The sequence below is a fragment of the Callospermophilus lateralis genome, chromosome 11, assembly GCF_048772815.1.
Source record: "Callospermophilus lateralis isolate mCalLat2 chromosome 11, mCalLat2.hap1, whole genome shotgun sequence".
NCBI lineage: Eukaryota > Metazoa > Chordata > Mammalia > Rodentia > Sciuridae > Callospermophilus > Callospermophilus lateralis.
In genome coordinates, this window is record NC_135315.1 from 61,482,298 (window position 1) to 61,502,462 (window position 20,165).

At 46.5% G+C, this 20,165-nt stretch overlaps 1 protein-coding gene across 1 annotated transcript in view; it reads left to right on the forward strand.

The window, feature by feature from the left end:
* The first annotated feature begins 359 nt into the window (after positions 1 to 359).
* The window catches only part of LOC143409520 (multidrug and toxin extrusion protein 1-like), a 36,825-nt gene continuing 17,019 nt past the window's right edge, over positions 360 to 20,165 (forward strand). Inside the window, exons 1-12 of the mRNA XM_076869849.1 lie at positions 360 to 521; positions 8,476 to 8,577; positions 9,094 to 9,162; positions 10,505 to 10,653; positions 11,750 to 11,792; positions 13,461 to 13,505; positions 17,144 to 17,241; positions 17,488 to 17,585; positions 17,705 to 17,818; positions 17,914 to 17,981; positions 18,653 to 18,761; positions 18,890 to 18,965. Coding sequence (XP_076725964.1) covers positions 387 to 521; positions 8,476 to 8,577; positions 9,094 to 9,162; positions 10,505 to 10,653; positions 11,750 to 11,792; positions 13,461 to 13,505; positions 17,144 to 17,241; positions 17,488 to 17,585; positions 17,705 to 17,818; positions 17,914 to 17,981; positions 18,653 to 18,761; positions 18,890 to 18,965 — 1,106 coding nt within the window. The 5' untranslated portion in view covers positions 360 to 386. The remainder of the gene's footprint in view (positions 522 to 8,475; positions 8,578 to 9,093; positions 9,163 to 10,504; positions 10,654 to 11,749; positions 11,793 to 13,460; positions 13,506 to 17,143; positions 17,242 to 17,487; positions 17,586 to 17,704; positions 17,819 to 17,913; positions 17,982 to 18,652; positions 18,762 to 18,889; positions 18,966 to 20,165) is intronic.

Below are 20,165 nucleotides of genomic sequence, written 5' to 3' on the forward strand. Positions count from 1 at the left end.
GCTGTCCGCCAGCTCGGGTCTTCCACTCCACAAACTTCAGACTCTGAAACCCCCAGGAGAGACGCAGGGCCACAGCGCGTCCCAACGTCCGAGCCTCGGAGGATCTGCCCTCCCACCCCCGGAGCGCTTTCCGTTAGTTTGAGAGCTTTTCAAACTCGGATCTCCAAAAAGTGCCGGAGTTCACAGCCTTTCTAAGACTGGGGGCCTATGACCCCGGTGTTGGGGTGTAAGGAGCCGGTCCAAGGTCGCGGACCGGCTGGCAGCGCACTCAGTAAGGCGCTGGGAGGGCTGGGGGTGGTGGTCAGGGGCGGGGACTGGAGTTGGGGCGGGCCCAGTGCGGTCCTGCTGCCAGTGTTCGCGCTCCCCGGCAGCACCGCGCCAGGCACATGGAGGCTCCCCTGGAACCCGCGCCCGGGCGGGTAGGCCCGGAGACCACCTCTGATCGCCGCGGGCTGCGCTGCCTGCTGTTTTCCGACTTCCGAGAGGAGCTGCGGGCGCTCCTGATCCTGGCGGGCCCCGCGGTGAGTCAGGTGGCCCCAGTTGCAGGCTAGTCCAGGCAGGTTGGGGGCCCCGTGACCCTTGTTGCCGCGTAAGACTTGGGAGAGGTGGGGACCGAGGGAACTTGCCGCAGGACGGGGAACGGGTGGGCGCTACCTTCCCAGGGTGCGGAGATCCCGGAGGGCGCCTGTGCGCCTCCGCGTCTCCGCTGGTGCCCTGGTTGCCAACTGATCTGCACCCTCCCACTGGGCACAGCTGGCTCCTGGGCGAATAGGAGGCACCGCAAGGCCGACGGCTCCCGTCTCCTGCGTTAGTACCTCCTGGGAAGCGGGAACCTGTGCCCCGAAAGAAACTGTCCCCCCCCAACCCCCACCACTGGGTGCCTTCAGTGAGCGCGGATTTTCAGAGAACTAAGCAAAAGTTACTAGAACTTCAAAGTACCCAAAACTTGGCTTCTTTGCAACTAGCGGCTAAGTCCGGTAGTTCCGGTATCCAGATAATTATCCTGAGGCATGGAAGAGGAAGGCGAATTGTCCCTGTTGCATTTAGGCTTCTGAAAATATTTGGAAATCGGAATCAACCTCTGCAAAGGCATCCTGCACCAGCTTCCCTTCCCCACCAGTAATTGTGTTAAAAAAAAAAGTTTTTAACGTGGTTCTGTTTGGAGTTGAAGTTCTTATCTGTTTTTTTTTTTTTTTTGTGTGTGGTTTGTTCGATTGTTTTGTTTTGCTTTTTGCTTAGGTCTCTTTCTTTTAAAGGTAATGTGTGTGCGCGCATGTGCGTTTTAAATCGTAAGAACCACAAAACAAGTAATCCTGTTTATGTTCTGCCAGTTCCAGTTGTGGGGTAGGATAGCCATTTCAACTAGACCAGAAGCTGTCAGTGTATGTTTAACGAGAATACACTTTTGGTTAAGGCGTAGACATTCTGCACCTGCTCTGGCTAAGATGGAAAGGTGTGGCCTCCCGCAATGGTACTTCCCATGGTTTGTGGGATATACTGACAGCATTGCCGTGTGCAGGCAGTATGAATCATGAGGAGGATAAAGCAATGAAATGAAAATCCACCCAGTGTGTAGGAGGCTGTGATGCTCCTGGTAGATAGGAAAGAACTCCTACTTTGGAAACTCCAGACTTGGGCTTTACTTCCCTGTACTGAGGGAAGTAATGGTCCAGGCTATCTGCCCCTGGAAGGCCAGAATTACAGAACTGAGAGTTGGTAGAATGGATTCAGGCTTACTCAAGGGCTGGCATTCTTGAGAAAATAGAGGAGCTATCCCCTCAAAGATTCATCTAGGGGTTCTCAGGGGGCCCAAAGGGCTTTTATAGGGAGGAGAAAAGAGAAACAGGGCAGGAAAGCTAGGTGCTGAGCGGGGTCTTCTTTGTCTGTGTGTTCTTTTTTCTTTTCTGGAACATTGCAGTAGATTTCCAATCCTGGGGTCAGTGAGCTGCTACCATTCTTTTCCTTTTGAATTTACATGCTCCCTGTTAGTTGATACATAGATCCAAACAGAAGGAGCACTAAACAAAGGTCATCAGATGTTCAGCGTTCTAGAATTCTAAAGAAATATTTAGAGGACATGGTGGTGCAGGCCTGTAATCTGAGAGCCTGAGGCAGGAGGATCGAAAGTTTGAGGCTAACCCGGGCAATTTAGCATGACTCTGTCTCAAAATAAAAAATACAGGGATACAGGGATGTAGCCTAGTGTTAGAGAGCCCTTGGCTTGAATCTCCGTACTGCAAGGGGGCAGGGGATGGGGATTTAGCAGTTAACATTGGTTAACATTGTAACCTCTAGGTGGGCTTTCTTTTCTCTGAAAGGATTATGGGGGGATGAAAGGGCAAAGGGAGGAGGAAATCAGGGCAACTTCAAAAGAGGATCCCTGTTACACCTGCTTCCATCTCTTCCAAAGTATGTTAGGAAATGGATTTGTGAATTTGAGCATTTCTAGTTCCCACTTATCCATCCATAAAGTGAGGATGAGCCCAGCCGGTTGGATTGGGCCACCCACCTGTGTAAAAACTAGGCACAAGATGGAAAAAAGGAAAGTGAACTTTTTGCAGTTTGATCAAACTGAGGGGAAGCAGCTAGATTCCTTCTCCCTTCAGGTCCCACCGAAACCCTTAAAATTTATAGAAACCAAAGCCAGGTAGTATACATAGGTAGAATTAGTTGGCCTCAAGAGGGGGCAGAATGGGAGGAAAGGAAGGAAATACATATGTGCCGATTTAGTTAGCCTGTGCTAGACAGGCCAGAGCAGGGGGCAGTCTCCATCCTCAGCTTCTTTGGCCACCCTGGTTAGGCCATGGGGTGGCAGACCCATGGCTTCTGTTCTCATCATGAGGAAGTTGAATTTCATTCCAGAAGGCATCCCCCAAATTCAATCTGTTTCAATGCCCTGGGTTTAGGAGACCTCCTTGGATCTTCAGGGATGAGCATTAGACTGATCTGAAGGGGGCTCCCCTTTCTGTCTGTGTGCATATACACCTATACATGTGCATGATTGTGTTTATTATAATTACAATACATACTCATTGCAGGGGGGGAAAAAAAACCCAAGACCAACAGAAGAAAAATACTCTAAGATCACACTGTCAAGAGATAATTTGGGATTTTCCCTTCCATTCTTTTATGTACATGCCCATGAATGCTTTGCAAAAATGAGATTGGAGACTTCTGGTACCAGTATATGGATCCCGTCTTGAAGCCTCTCCATCTCTATTCCCATCTGTTGTTAAGTTTCCTATTTTCTAAGGGGCAAGGTATAGGAGATCAAAACCTTTTCCCCCTGTGGTCAATGTCCAATATTGTCTTCTCCAAGACTCTACTGTAAAATAGGTAGAATGGCCAGTGTGGCACGCCTCTGTGTGTGTGTGTGTGTGTGTTTCCTCTTTCTTATTCACCATCTCCCTTCCAGACCTCTCATGTTTCCTGACACTTGGGAGCATTAGGATTTACCAAGATACTCTCCTATTGATCTGAAGAAAGAATAATCCAGAAGGCCAAGGAGAGAGTGGGAGATGAACAGGTTCACCTCTCAAAAGATGCTCTTCATTTTATCCTGCTGAAAACTTTAGGAATGCAGGTATTTGCCCAGGGATGGAAAGTGGTAGTCTGCAAATACCTAGCCTCAGGCCGTTCAACTATGCTCTCCTTTTGTGATTAGCATCTTCCAACCAAGATGAATTGTTAGAGTCCTCAAAAAATAACCCCAAAGATGGATTTCCCTGTGGGCATGGACTGTGATGTAAGAGAGGTAGGATGCCTAGGTCCAAACTTCTGGGAAAGAGCTCTGGAAACTTCTAGGGCTTCAGGGCAGAAGATACAGGGATAGCTCTGGGCAGAGGGGTGACATCAGATGAAACTGGAGTCAAGACAAAAAAACAAACAAACAAATGCAGGCTGACAATGTGAAATGTCATGGGGGTATAGGAAAATACTTGACAGGGAGTGATTAATGACATATATCAGATTCAGCAGGGAAGGTTGCAAGGGACAGGAGACAATCCAGGCCAAAAGAGAGGAAAACCAGGAAGGGGAAGATGGTTCCTCTTCCAGACAGATCAAAGGATGAGTGAAAGGATGTGGGGAAGTATTGAGTGTTGGTGGGAGCTAAACAGACAGAAGCCCAGGTGGGCCCAGGACCTTCCCTCTCTCCTTTCCAGTTCCCCTTCCAACCCATCCTCCTGAAAGCTTTTGGTTTTAGCACTCTGATGTCTCTCAGAGAGATCTACTTGACATTCCCACTCTCTCAGTGGACCACTATAGCTCCAAGCAGAGTTTCTAGCTCATGGTGCCCAAACTATTCCACATGGAGCTCTGAAGTCCCTTTCAAATGCATATCTGAGCTCTGAGCCCCAGCTCAAACCCCTGAACTTGGTCCTGAAAGTCCCTCTGAGCTCTGATCTCTATCAAACCCTCCTGCCTTAGCTCTTTCACGGTCTTCCATTGCCCTTCTCCTAGGAAGCCTCAGCCCCCACCTCCCACTACCTACACTCAGTCCCTCTGCCTAGAAAATTCATCATTCAAATGTTAACTCATTGCCTCCAGGTACCTTTCCTGACTACTTGCTGTGTCCCTACAGCTCACCATGCAAATCCCACTTAGCTGAGTTCCTGAATCTGCAACATCTTTTCCTTTTCTACCATGGGTTCCGTTGGGTAGGAATGAAGCAATGGTGTTTGGTTAATGCACACCCAGGCACTTTGAGTTTCAAAGAAGCTGTCCTGAAAAGACATTATGCGTTCGGTCAGGTGACTTTGGACTGAAGCTTTCTCGTGTATAAGGAGGCTGTCTGGGGTGACTTTGCAGATTCTTTTCTGTGCTGACCTTTTGCTGCTAAGAGTGGACTTTCAGGCCCACTGGGAAGGGGTAAGAGAAGTCCTTCAGGAGGACTTGTACAGTTCACTGAGCAGTTCACTGAGTTTGAGCCCAGGGCCTGGAAAATGCTAAGCACGAGGTCTGTAACTGAGCTACACACATTCAGCCCCTACTCTTCACAATTTCTATTGTCCATTTGACTCCATCTGAGCCACTGCCAGTTCAGTTCACCGTTTTTCAGGCAGCATTGAGATATCTTAGGGCAACAAAACTTTGTCCAGGATTGGTGAGTTCCCTGGCATAGCAACATGTTTCCCCCCCCCCCCCCCAAGGGTCTAGAACATTCTCAAAGTGTTATCCTTGAGCACCTGTGTATAGGCTATATATGGGGGTAGGGTGGAGGATATATTAAAATGCAGATTTGTCAGCCCCCCTTATCTCCTAAATCAGTTTGTCAAAATCAGCCAGAACACAAGCATTTTTATCACCTTGCTCCCTGGGTGGCCTTTGTGTACATAAACCACATTCTGTGGCTAGGAGTCACCCAAAGGGCTTGAAACCAGAATCTGAGGAGTAGTTAGTAAATCTAAGTTCCAGAACTCGGTCCCTCCTGGGACTGAGGCTCAGGATGGGCTGGCTGGGTTTGGCTGCCTGACCTGGGTAACAAGAACAGGGTTGTTACCATAACCCCAGCAAAATTGCAGCGGCCTTCACAAAGGAACAGTTTTAGCTGGCATTGACATTGAAGGTGTGTCTCACTGGATCAGTTGAACTGTGCTCAACTTTCTTTGACATTTTTTATAAGAGACATCTGAACTATTCCTACCCTTGGACTGGGCGCTCACCCTAAGAAAATGCCTCATCCCCACCCAGCTGAAAAGATGTTCGGAGCAGTATGGTTTATAATAGCAAAATCTCGGCTACACTCCAGAGGCCTGTTGATAGGTGAGAATGAGCCTTTTTCACATGAAGACATGAAAAATAAGGAGGCAGGGAACGGTGCAGTGGAAACATGAAGTTCTGTGGGAAAGGAGAAAACAGAAAACGTTCCGTGAATCTGACAGTTTGCTATGGTTTCTGGGCACCAAGGCCTCACGGACAGCCATCTGAAAAGATTGGGGAATGATGCTGGGTGACCTAAGACCTTTGAAGTTATCTGAATTCACAATTTAAATAGCCACCAACACCACTGAATGAAACCACAGAGAACATCTGTAAGGGAAACGACAACACCTAAATCATGTCACTGTGTCCTGGCACGAGGCTATGGAAATCCATTGGCTCAAGCTTTAGAGTCTACAGAATCAGATTATTCACGTCTTTTCCTTTCTTTGTTCTGTGGTGCTGGGGATTGAATTTAGCACTTGTGCTAGGTAAGCCCCCTATCCCGGAGCCATACCCTTGGTCCCCACCTCTTTTATTTACATCTCCTCTCCTCCATTTCCATTTCTCTCCTGTCTTATTTTGTCTTTCTTGTGCAATACCAAAGTCTTCCTTCTGCTCAGTAGAAAGAGGCCCTGTTGGAAATTAAATTCACATTTGATTTCTGTGGTAGTGAGAGAGGGTCTGGATTTGGGAGCTGATGCAAGAAAGATATGTTCCTAAGACTTGGGTATGCATGCGCGCGCGCGCGCGCGCGCACACACACACACACACACACACACACGGTTAGAAGATGGCCATTCATATTTTGAAGGTCTGGCCAATCACTGGAGTTGGAAATGGTCTCTCTAGATGTGGTTTCTAGGGATGAAAGGAAAGAGAGTAGTCACCTTGTTACAGCTCTGGACCTGATCAGGTACTAATACAGTAATTTTGGGATGGCTAAAGGGCTGGCACAGTTTGTGTGGAGACCAGAAATAAAAGCTGTGTCACTGGAAGCCCTTGAAAGGCTATAAGAGGTAGCATTGGAGCAGAATCAACAGTGTCACTATCCCTGGCATCAGTTTTTGGAAGGGCTTCTGTGAGGCAGGCAAGCAAATCCTTAGATGCCTGTTCTCTTCTCCTAGGGAGGGGGTTCAAATGAACCTCCCTCTTGGAGAGACATAAGACATGAATAATCTGATCCTGGACTGCTTGGGTCTAGCATGAACTGGTTTTAAATTAACCTCAAGATATAAGTGACCAAGCATTGTGTGATTCTTAATAGTCACTGGAATTTTGAGGAAGAATAGCTTAATAGTCCCGAAACTGAATTTGCTTTCATATCTGAGCCTTGTAGAATTACAGAATTATAGGTAGCTGGGCACAGTGGCATGTGCCTATGATCCCAGAGACTCAGGATGCTGAGGCAGGAGAATTGCAAGTTCAAGGCCAGCCTCAGCAACTTAGAGGGGCTCTAAGCAACTTGGTGAGACCCTGTCTCAAAAATGAAAAAACACAGGTAAAGTGCCTGTGGGTTCAATCCCCAGTACAGAGGGAGAGAGAGAGAGGGAGAGAGAGAGAGGGAGAGAGAGAGAGAGGGAGAGAGAGAGAGAGGGAGAGAGAGACATAGACATAGACATAGAGAGACAGAGAGACAGAGACACTCGGATACAACCAGTAGCATTTCACCCAGGGATCCCAGATCATACTGGCCTTTCAGTGAATGATCTCACTCCTACCTTAGGCCCTGCTGATTGTGGAACGTCATGCTGACTGGAGTGAGTTCTTGCCATTGAAAGCTATATTCTCTTCAGGAGAATTCTCATTTAGGAATCTGGAATAACAAGGAACAGAGAGGTTATCCAAGAAAGCCACTCTGAAAACTTCTGAAGAAATTTAATGTGATCTATGCACGAGCACCTGAAGTGAAAAATAACACCAAAAAGACTGGGATGTTCTTAAACTTGTGATTCTGGGGGAATGGAAAGAGGATGACCTGTTGGTACAGGGGTGCTATTGGATAGGAGGTAAACTTCTAACGTTTTATAGCACAGTAGGGTAACTACGGTTGACAACAATTAATTGCATATTTCAAAATGACTAGTGTAGAGAATTTTGAATGTTCCCAACACAAAGGAATGATAAGGGTTGAAGGTAATGGGTGCACCGCTTACCCTGATCTAATCATTACATGGTAATGTAATACTATATTAAATATCACACTGTACCCCAGAGTATGTATCATTATTATGTGTCAATTAAAAACATTTTTTTTTTCCTGGTACTTGGAATTGAACCCCAGGGCTTTCATGAGAATCTCCTCAGCCTGCATAAGAATTACCTCAAAGGTTTGTCAAAACACAGGTTGCTGGGCCCTATCTAGGGGTGTGGGTAAATATTGCACCCCTGAGCTACATCCCCAGCCCTTTTTTATTTCTTGTTTTGTGAAAGGATCTTGCTGAGTTACCCAGGTTGGCCTCATACTTGGAATCCTCCTGCCTCCGCCTCCCGAGTCACTAGTATTACAGGCATGTACTAGCAAGTTCGGCTTCAATTAAAATTAAAAAAAAAAAAAAAAATTAATGGGTTTTTTGACCCAGTGATTGCAAATAAACATTTGGCTATTTCAAAAAGGCCCTCAGAAATCGTACATTGGACTATGGAAGCTAGCAGTGGTTCTCTAAACGTTGGGTGCCTTTACCCCCCACTGGAGCTGGTTGGGGGAGGGCACCAAGCCACCTTGGACTGTGATGGCTGGCATTCATCTCTCCTCCTCTTCCCCTCTGTTCCCAGTTCTTGGCCCAGCTGATGATGTTCCTGATCAGTTTCATAAGCTCTGTGTTTTGCGGCCATCTGGGCAAGCTGGAACTGGATGCAGTCACACTTGCAATTGCAGTACGTACAAGACTTCCTAGCAGAGGTTTATGAAAACCCTCAGTGTTCCTTTTCTCCTGCTGCGATAACACATGACCACTTTTGGAGCATCCTGTCAGTCCTGAAGCTTCAGATTTTAGAGTATTGCAGATTGTGGATTTCTGCATTGGGGGGAGGGGGGTCTCAACCAACAGTTTTGAGCAAGGGACTGATCCCAAATGGCTAGTGCCCCATTCCGTTCCCATAAGAAGGGTTCATGACTCCCTGAAGTTAGAGAGCAAAATATCTAAGACTTAAAATACAAAAACACTGGGTAACGACCTCTGACCTAGATTTTGCATCCCTCTCCGATCTTGTGTGGATGTCCTTTAATCTGGCCCAATAGATTGGAGCAGGGGTTCTGGGGAGTTAACAAGGTGATTAGATTGGCTTGTTAATGCTGACGGAGGAGCTTGGCTGGCTTTGATCAGCAACATAGAAAATTTACCTTTCTTTCCTCTTTAACAATGTCTGGTCTTATCCTTGGTTTATTTCCAGGTTATCAATGTCACCGGCATTTCAGTGGGACATGGCTTATCTTCTGCATGTGACACCCTCATCTCCCAGGTATGGAAGTGGTCACATTTTCTCAGTGCCCCCAACATCTTCTCTTAAGTATAGATGGCAGAACCCCATCAGCAAGAAGGAGAGTGATGTGTGCTCACAGATGAGAAAATCTGCAACAGTAGATTTTTCATTCTGTGGCATTCTCACTCAGTTGACTCCAGTTCTCCTTGCCTGCTAAATTTGAAATGTGGCTGGGTTCCTTTCAACATTGTGAACTAGTGTTCACTGTGTGACTACCTTATTTGTTTTGACCAAACAGTGAATATTTTGCAAAAGTCCCTTCTATCATGGTACACGTTTGAGTTACTGGTCCTGTAGTTTTCAAACCTGGGCCTGCATCAGAATCACCTCAAGGGTTTGTCAAAACACAGGTTGCTGGGCCCTATCTAGGGGTGTAGATTAATATTCACATTCTCTTTGGGAAAGAGGGAGGAGGTGGAGGGGAACATTCTGACTCATATATAGATATTTTAAATTGATTGTGCTATTATATCCCAATAAACCCATCAGGTTGGAAACATTTGAAGTGGAAAATGCATTTAGCACGCTAATCTACCAAATATCCTAGCTTAGCCACACAACACACTGTATTCAGTTGTTTCCCCTCATGATTGTGGGGCTGACCGGGAGCGATGGCTAGCGGCCACTGCCCAGCACCAAGAGAGAGGATCATACCTCATATTACAAACCTGGGGAAGGATCCAAAATCAAAATTCAAAGCATGGTTTCCACGGACTGACCCCATATCCCCTTTGTACCATCTTAAAGTTGAAAAATTAGATTGATCCATTCCTAAATTGAGGAACCATGTGTATTTGTGTAAACATTCCCTCTGGCTAATCTGAAGCTGCCACGGAGATGGTACTGAACATGAAACTGGAAGAGACACGCACAGTTTGGCTTCTGTAAGTCAGTAGGAACTGGCTCCTCACACCACTGGCCCTGACCCCAGAGTTTCCACTTTAGTAGGTCTGGAATGGAGCCCGAGAATTTGCATTTTTAACAAGTTTCCAGGTTATGCAACTCTGACTGCATATTAGGATCACACGGAGAGCTTTTAAACATTATCATTACTTGGTATCCTACCTTGGATCAATTAAATCTAGAGTAACTTTAGTGGGATCCTGTCATCAGTTTAAAAATATCCCCCGGGATGGTTCTCATGGGTAGTGACATTCTAAAATTACTCATTTTTTCTCACCATGGTCACCTTCTCCCTAAAGAATATGACAGTCTCTCTGCTGGCATGTTTGTTTATGAGGTATGATGGGAGGCTTTGGGGGGACAGCGAAGATGTGCCATTTCTGTGCTAATGGGTTTGCTTTGGATGTGCACACCCCAGACATACGGGAGCCAGAACTTGAAGTATGTGGGGGTCATCCTACAGAGGGGCATGCTCATTCTGCTCCTCTGCTGCTTTCCCTGCTGGGCGCTTTTCCTCAACACTCAGCACATCTTGCTGCTCTTCAGGCAGGACCCGGATGTGTCCAGGTAAGATGAGCTATGTCGTGGTGGCCTGCAGAAGGACTGTCTACCCAGGCAGGCTCACCCTCTGGGAATTACAAAAGGCAGGGACAAGGCTGAATACCAAGATGAGCATCCAGCCCTCCTTGACTGACCCCTCCCACCTTAGTTCCTTCCACACCTGGCTTCTAAGATCTGGACCCCCTTCTCTCCTGGCGACTTCCAGGGTAAAGAGTTTTGATTGGAATTCGCTTTACAAACATCCTCCGTGAGGCATGGTAGTCAATGATCTGTGACTTGTGACGGAGGGTGGTATTAAAATCACCTGGGTACTTTAACCCTCAACCCAAGCATCTGGTCCCCAGCCCCAGGACTCTTAATTGGTCCAGGGTGAGGTCGGGGCCTCCAGTAGCTTTCAAAGCTTCCCGGGTGGGGCTGGGGTTGTGCCTCAGCGGTAGAGCGCTTGCCTAGCATGTGCGAGGCCCCGGGTTCGATCTTCAGCACCACATTAAAAAAAAAAAAGTAAAATAAAGGTGTGTGTCCAACTACAACTAAAAAATAAATATTAAAAAAAAAAAAAAAAGCTTCCTAGGTGATGCCAATGAGCTGCCATGTTTGAGACCCACAGGTTTAAAGGATTATGACTGCTCAGATCATGGTGGCTGAGAAGGAGGAGCCAGGTGGATCAGATATAATCACCCAGGGCACCCCCCCTCTGGAGATTGATTTCCTCCAGCCACAGTGCCACATCTCCTCCAGTTGCTATCCAGTTCAGGATTCCTTTCAAATCATAAATCCATCAAGTGGATGGATCTCCTGATTAGGTTACAACTCTCATCATCTAGTCATTTCACCTCTGAACAGCAACACAGGAGCTTTGGGAGGGCCAGCTCACATCCAAACCATAACACACCTGTCCTCGACTTAGGCTTGAAGGAAGCAAGAAAGGTAATTTGGGTTATAAGATGACAAAGATCTATGTATCAGTTTTCCCATTCGCTGCAGTGGTTTGAGTCCATTTACTTAGGAAGAACCAAGGATGCAAAAAGCAGCTTGGGTTATTCTGTTCTGCCTCTCCTGAAATACAGGCCTCTCTCATGGTTTCTTATTTTTCATGATATAGGCTCACACAGACCTATGTGATGATCTTCATTCCAGCTCTTCCTGTAAGTTTTCAAGGGGCTCAAAAGCTCCATCCTTGAGGTCCAGGGGTGAACAGTAGCTGGGACACCTGTGAACCCCATGTGTTGGCTCAGTCTTGTGATTCTCATGAGTGACGTGGGCTCCTTTGCAGAAGTGTGCTTTTAATCCCACCCATTAAGGACGCAGCCAATGTTAACTTCATCTCAAAGAAACACCAGGGTTGGGGGGCGGTGACTCCATTCCAGGAGGCCACCTTCTTGAATTCCAGTAGCTTCAGGGCCTTGTGGGATCATCCAGAGAGAAAAATTCAGACTTTCTTCCCCCACCCCCAGAGGTCTTACCCACCTCATAACCTCTGAGAACATCACTTTGACCTTTAGACCTTTTGTGGAGACACACTCAGGAGACAGAGTGTGATCCCACCCAACTCTTAAGTAGGTGTTAATGTTTGACACCCATTTTGTCTGTGGTCAATGAACAATCAAAGCTAAGGTCGTTAAGTTGGAGAGTGTGGATGGATTCATTTGCTGGGGCTGTCACAACATAATATCACAGACTGGGGGACTTAAACAACAAAAATGTGTTTTCTCACAGTTCTGGGACCTGGAAGTCCAAGGTAACGGTATCAGCAGGTTTTGATTTCCTCTGTGGCCTCTCTCCTTGGCTTGTGGATGGCCCTTCTTTTGCTGCCAAGTCACTTAGTCATCCTCTTGTGTACAGAGCCCCTAGTGCCTTCTTATAAGGTCATGGATCCTATTGGATTAGGGCACCACTATAACACCCTCAATCATCTCTTTAAAGACCTCCAAATATAGCCACATGGGGAATAGGGCTTCAGTGTGAATTTTGGGGACACAGTTCAGCCTGTAATAGTATCCATTGGTCCTCATAACTAACTCTGTGCTCTTTAGTTTATCTGCTTCATTTTATTTATTTTTACTTTTTTAAATTTTTTTTTTTTAGTTGTTGATGGACCTTTATTTTGTTTATTTATATGTGGTGCTGAGAATCAAACCCAGTGCCTCACACATGCCAGGCAAGCACTCCACCACTGAGCTACAATCCCAGCCCAATTGATTATTTCTTTCTTTTCTTTTTTTTTTTTTTTTTTTTTTTTTTTGTGGTGCTGGGGATGGCCTTGGCAGGCAAGGCAAGCACTCTACCAACTGAGCTATATCCCCAGTCCTTTATTTTATTTTTATGTCACTTTTTTTGGGGGGGGGCAGGAGTTGGGGGTGGGGCGGGAGTTGCTGGGGATTGAACCAGGACCTACAATGTTAGTCAAATGCTTTAGCACTGAGGTGCACCTCCAGTTCTACCCTAAAATCTTTAAAAATGTGATTTTTTTTCATCGTTCCACTGAGTGGGATAACAGCCTTGTTTATAAGGAAGGGTCCCTCCAAGTTACCTCCCAATATCCTCAGAATATCTTTTTGATGTACCAAGGAAACTGCATTTCCTTTTTTCAGATGGGGGTTTGCTTGGATCAATCCATAAAAGAGATGTGTGGAAACTCCTTGGCCACACAAATGCCCTGCTCCTGCCCCTGTGCTTAGAGGGAGGCTTTGGTGGGTCCCTGTGGGGGCAGAGGGCAGCTGGGTCTTGGTTACGGCACAAGCCAGCCGTGGGTCCCCGCTCACTGATGTGTGGCCAGACCACAACGTTAACATCCACCTCTGGTTCTCTTGCAGGCAACCTTTCTTTATATATTACAAGTTAAATACTTGCTCAACCAGGTAATGTGGACAGTTCTTTTCCTTTGGAAGGCTAATGAGATGGGGGCCCTGTGCATACTCAGAGACCCCAGAGTGGGGGACATTTTCAAGGTTGTGCATCCAGGACTTTGATGTGGAGAGGGGTGCTAAGTGATATCAAGGAAATCAAACATTATTTTTGGCTCTGGAAAATTCACATCCAGTTCCCACTGGGAAATATTGTCATTGGCAAAATAGGGTTGGACACTCTGTGTTCTTTGGCTCTACATTTTAAACTGGCTCCTTGGAAGGAAGAGTGCAGGCCTGTCTACTCTCTGGAGAGAAATGAGGGTCAAATGACCTGTCTGGCTCCAGAGAGCCAGCTTCTCTGTTCGATTCCGTCTGAAAGCCCCCAGTTTCCCCTGTGGGGACATAAAAGCTTCAATTTTAATGACATCTAATGTTAGTCAGGACTTTTCATATGTGGCTAACAGCAGTGGCCAAAGGTCCCAGAATGGTCGCCTGATTTGGTAGGTGTGGATTCATGATGCCAGTGTTTGATGTACGACCATGGACTTGCTTCTAGAACAATCCAGGTAAATGGGGGCTGGGATGTGGATCCCCATCACACAGGCAGGCAGGCAGGCTTTCCTAGCATGAGGAACGTGAAGAATGAGGGAAAGGAGAAGGAAAAGAGTAAGTTGCCTACCTTCTTCATGATCTCAATTGAACATTACCGTATTAAAAAAAAGTAAAAATTTTTTCCAATCTTTAAATGTTAGAATTATATACTCAAACTGTCTTTAGACTGAGAGGCTGGAACCCAGGGCCTTGTGCATGCTGGGCAAATGCTCTACTACTGAGTTTCATCCCCAACCACCCAGAAGTCGGCATTCTTGGTGGCCTTAACCTCAGGCCCTAATTTGGTCAAGTGAGGACAGTGGGTAGGAAAACACCATTTTTCAGAAATATGTGGGATCTAGAAGTAGGAGCCCTGAGCTGAGGAGGGTCAGAGGTGTGAACAGAGTTATGGTGAGCATGAGCGGTTTCTAAGGAGAAAGCAAGGGAAGGGTACCCCAGATAGTGGGGCTGCAGTGTTGGGGGACACTGTAGATGATGACGTTAGAAGGGTGCGCTGGCCCAGGGGCTACTGGAGCAGAGCCTCATGTTCTCTGCTGAGGGCTTTAGTTTGTGGGAAACAAGCTAATTAGCAGAGCAGAGATGAGGTAGTTATGGAGGTGGTGGGATGATGAAGGTCCGTGAGGAAGAAAGAATTGCCTTGTGGGAGCAGCAGGACATGTGATCATGGTGCGCTCAACAGAATGAGAGGGCAGGTGGGATGGAGGGGACCATCGGAGAGGAGGGAATGGCACTTTACCCCAAAGTTTCTCTCTCAGGGGCCCTCCCTAGTGAGAAGCCTGGTCAGTAGTTGAGTGTAGAACAAAAAGAAGCAACTGGCTGTGATGGAGAGACTTCGTAATCTGCAAGAGGGCGTAGGGGAGGAAGAGAACAGAGGAGCCTAGGCAATCCTTAAATGTTCAGGTAGGAAAGTGACCTCCCTGGGTCTCCTGTGACTTTCTCTGACGGAGCTACCTCTTTGAGTATTTGTGTGCACATAACTTCCACATCTGTCTCTGACCTCCAGGTGATATTTCCAGCTGTCTTTGGGAGACCCATGCATGTAGCATATACGAACGACCTCTTCATCCTGCCCACAAGCCTGCTCCTCCCCTGCCTGGATACCATCTCAATCCATGGCCTCCACCACTTTCTCTCCTTGTAATCTGTCTTTCATAGGCTCTGTTACACCTGTAACAACTTTTTTTTTTTGGTACTAGGGATTGAACTCAGGGGCACTGGACCACTGAGCCACATCCCCAGCTCTATTTTGTATTTTATTTAGAGACAGGGTCTCACTGAGTTGCTTAGCGCCTTGCTTTTGCTGAGGTTGGCTTTGAACTCGCAATCCTCCTGCCCCAGCCTCCCAAGCTGCTGGTATTACAGGTGTGCGCCACCACGCCTGGTTGTAACTTCTTCTTTTTTCTTCCTCCTACATCTGTCTGCTCAGTCACCTGGTCCCATAGGTGCTACCTGCCCCTCTCCCTCCTCTATGCTACCACCTAATTCATTTCTTGCCATTTCTTCTCTGTCATTTCTGTAGAATCTAAGTGTTCCTGCTGCCAGTCTTTCTCTGAGTCCATCCGACACCACAATGCTGATTTTACCTTCAGACTCACATGTAAATCTGATCGTAAGCTCCCCGGCTAAAAACTAACCAGGGGCTTCTTGATGAATAAGTGGTTTATGTAAGTGGTTCTCAAAGAAGACTCTTGTCATGGCCCCTTCAGCCTAAGCCATCAGAGATGAACCTGTTCGGTTTTTCCAACCATTATTGAGAGAAAAATCAGAGGAGTCATGGAGAGTCTCATCAGATGAAGAAGAGGAGTTAGAATATGAGTTTGAAGAAGGCTGGGATTCAGGTGAAATTTAAAGGAAGCGGTGATTGGTAGGCTTAGAACAGAATAGGGCTCTGAGTGAAGGACCAGCATCAAGTCCTGTAACATGGACCCAGGTCCTCTTCCTCCTGAAACTGTAAAGCTATGGTGGATGTAGGAGGCAGGTGGATGTAATCCACTACATCCAGGGACTCATGTGAAGTTCTGCACGTGGGGTGGAAATTGAAGCTACTTTCTTTTTCCTTTTATGGTGCAGGGGGGTGGAACCCAGAGTCTTGGACATGCTAGGGAGTGCTCTACCCCTGAGCTTCACTCTCAACCCGAAAGATGCTTTTGTGTTAAAGTCAAAAGGAAGAGTGGGATGTTTTCTTTTTTACTGAGATCATTTCAAATAGCAACATTTCTTACAGACTTTGATTTTGAGAAGAAAATTTCTCAGTGTGTAAGAAAGCAGCAGTCATTCAAAGAAAAAAAAAGAAGAAGAAAGACCTGTTTATGGGAGCAATGAGACTTTGGGAGCAATAGTGTTCCCTCTTGTCTTTGCAGCCTACGTATTCTGTTCTTCTATCCTTACGTGGCAGGACAGATTTTGACATCCATAAAATGTTATTTTATGTCCATGTGCTAAGTCTTCATTTGGTTTGCTACTTTCCCCCACCCTAGGAACTGAACCCAGGGCTTCAAACATGCTAGGCAAGTGCTCCCCCGCTGAGCTACACCCTAGCCCCTAAGTCTGCATTTGAAATACCCAAATAGGCTGGACATTTTTCCTGCCCCTGTTTCTCAGAGTCAGCTATGATAGAGTCTGTTCCACACACCTCCAGAAAGAAACACTAGTTTCACAAGATCTCCTTTGGTCGATTTTTCTGAATTCCCATTTTGGTTGAGAAGGTATTGCACATTCACACAATGTCCAGTGTAGAAGTGCCTTTTTTAAACCTGTCAGCTCCTGCATCCTGGAACCTTTGGAGATGAGCCATTTCTCTTCTCTCTGCTTTCTCCACATTTCTTGCCCGTATGTCTCTCTGTGGTTAGAGCTCTTCACTTCATGCTTTAGAAAGAGAAGCAAGAGGAGGGACTGGGAGAGTGGGGAGGTAGGAGTAGCAGGGATCTAATACTGCACCCCAGTTAACCCCTCCTGCTACACCAGAGATAGACACCCAGCTGAGCAGGCTAGCTGGAGAGTGTCTGGTGAGTGTGGCCTGTGTTGTCTCCTTGTTCCAGGGAATTGTTCTGCCCCAGATCCTGACGGGAGTTGCCGCTAACCTTGTCAATGCCCTTGCCAACTACCTGTTTCTCCATCAACTGCATCTTGGGGTGATGTGAGTCCAGCCTCCTCTTGGGACTTCTCCAAGGGGAAGAAGGGTGGGCACTTGCTGTTCCTTGTGTAGCCTCCTTCTGCTACTCTGGAAAACCCTATTGGGGATGGAGGGATGTGCTGTCCTGGGAAGATAACCTTGGAACCTGCTGAAGAGAGTACAACAAGGGGCATTGCTACCTCCTCACTGAGGAAGGCTTAGAGAAGGTGAAGCACAGGTGCCTGCCCTTACAGGGACTGTCTTTTCCAGGGGTTCTGCATTGGCCAATATGATTGCTCAGTTCACCCTGGCTCTCCTCCTCTTTCTCTACATCCTTGGGAGAAAACTGCATCAAGCTACATGGGGAGGTACAACGGCCTTTTGTCTTCTAATGTGGATGAGCCTTTGCCTTGGGCTGAGTTCAGCCCGCTGGCCAGATAATGCTGGAAATGTGTATGTGTGTGTGTGTGTGTGTGTGTGCCTGCAGGGTGGTCCCTCGAGTGCCTGCAGGACTGGGCCTCCTTCCTTCGCCTGGCTATCCCAAGCATGCTCATGCTGTGCATCGAGTGGTGGGCCTACGAGATTGGGAGCTTCCTGTGTGGTCTGTATAGGGATGATTTGTGAAAATGGGGGTAGGGTTCAGGGGATTGGGGAGATCTGTCCAAAAGCAAGGTGTCAGCTTTCTTGATTCACCAGGTATCCTTGGCATGGTGGAACTGGGAGCTCAGTCCATCGTGTATGAGCTAGCCGTCATCGTGTACATGGTAAGTGAGTGCCACCATGTGGACATGCTAGATGTTCCCCTTGCTTGGTATTCTGCAAGTGACGTTCTTTGATGGGCACAGCATTTGTGACGTATCCCTCTCCGGTAGGCTCCATGACTGAAGCCTTTTTACAGATAAAATAATGAAGGTCTAGAAAGTCGAAGTAACTTGAGATCGCAAAGCAGAGGTCTAGAGAGGTGAAGTAACTTGCTCAGGGTCACAGAGATTTGAACGCAGGCTGTCTGACTTCAGAATCCTGATTCGTAACTACAGTGCCAATTCGGTTTCCTTATACTTCCTTTGGTACCAAATTTCTGTCTTCTAAACTTAATCTCTTGATGATCTTTCAGAACAGACACTAGCATGGGCTCTGGGTAGCTCATCCCCTTCCGCTTCCCCCATACCCAGAGGAGGATTGTGATTGTGGGATCCTCCTCTGGCAGAGGTCAGAAACTCACAGAAAAGTCCAGAGTGTGATGAGCATCATTATCTTGAGGATCCAGGTTCCACATTAGCCCTGGGCTTCCCAGCAGGACCAAGGTCATTTGCAAATTAGGTTACAGAACTTATAGGACCAAGTTTTGCCTTGGAGATATGAGGCACCAAGTTGTTTCTCTGTTTCTTGTTCTCAATTTGCAGTTTTGTTGTTGTAGGCATCCTTTTCATTTTAGATCCCTGCGGGCTTCAGTGTGGCTGCCAACGTCCGGGTAGGAAATGCTTTGGGTGCTGGCAACATTGAGCAGGCAAAGAAGTCCTCTGTGGTTTCCCTGCTGGTCACAGGTGCTTAGACCCATTGGTCCCGTGCATGAGCCTCATAGTGCCTGTAGCCTCTGCACATGAAACCCAGGTGCCCCTGTGTCCTTCGGGTTTCCTTGTTCACTGTGCTGTTTTTTCCCTTTTACCTCCAGAGCTCTTTGCTATAACATTTTGTGTCCTGCTGTTAAGCTGTAAGGATCTCGTGGGATACATTTTCACTACTGACCGGTGAGTGCCAGGATTTTCTTGAAAGGTAAAATCTGTGCGAAAGAGTTGCTGTCGTGAGGGGTGGGAGCCTGGGATAGATGCATCTCAGGATGGGTCTGAGTCTTTTGCAAGATCAGAAACTCTACTGTTTAGATGTGGAAACCTGTTTATATTCTAGAATGTCAGTTTAATGGGTATTGGTAGTGGTATTACACTTCTGATGGTCATGTCTTTTTTTTTAAAAAAAATGCTTTTTGTTACTATTGAATATATTTTCAGGTGATTATAGCATTCCAAAATTCAAATCAGACATATTCCAGAGTCTGAAACCTTTGGAGCACCAGCATGATGCCACAAGTGGAAAATTCTACACCTCACCTCACGTGACAGCTAGCAGGCAAAATCTAGGCACTCTAAAATATTGCATAAAATTATCTTCAGGCTGGGTGTGGTGGCACATGCCTATAATCCCAGTGACTCGGGACCCTGTGATCACAAGTTCAAGGCCAGCCTCAGCAAATTTGTAAGGCAACTTAGTGAGACTCTGTCCCAAAATCAAAAAATAAAAAGAGAATGTAGCTTAGTAGTTAAGGGTACAAAAAAAAATTACCTTTAGCCTATGCATATGAGGTATCTATGAAACATCAATGAATTTTGTGTTTAAATTTAAGTCCCAGGGCTGGGGATGTGGCTCAAGCGGTAGCACGCTCGCCTGGTATGCATGCGACCCGGGTTCGATCCTCAGCACCACATACAAACAAAGATGTTGTGTCCGCTGAAAACTAAAAAATAAATATTAAAAAATTCTCTCTCTCTCTCTCTCTCTCTCTCTCTTTAAAAAAAAAAATTTAAGTCCCATACCAAGATGCCTCATTATGTATATGCAAATATTTTAAAATCTGAAAAATAATCTGGAACACTTCTGGTATAATATTTCTGATTAGGGCTACTCAACAGTTATCTTGGCTCCAATGACATGAATCATTTTATATCTGCCAAACTGCCTGGTTATTTATAGAGTATGCATAATATTTTTGCCAAATCAGATTGAAGTCAAAATTTCACTCATAAGCTGTCTCAGAAATCACAGTATTGACCAGATGCGGCAGGAGGTTCATGAGTTCAAAGCCAGCCTCAGCAACAGCAAGGCACTGAGCAACTCAGTAAGACCTTGTCTCTAAATAAAATACAAAATAGGGTTGGGGATAAAAGGATTCACAG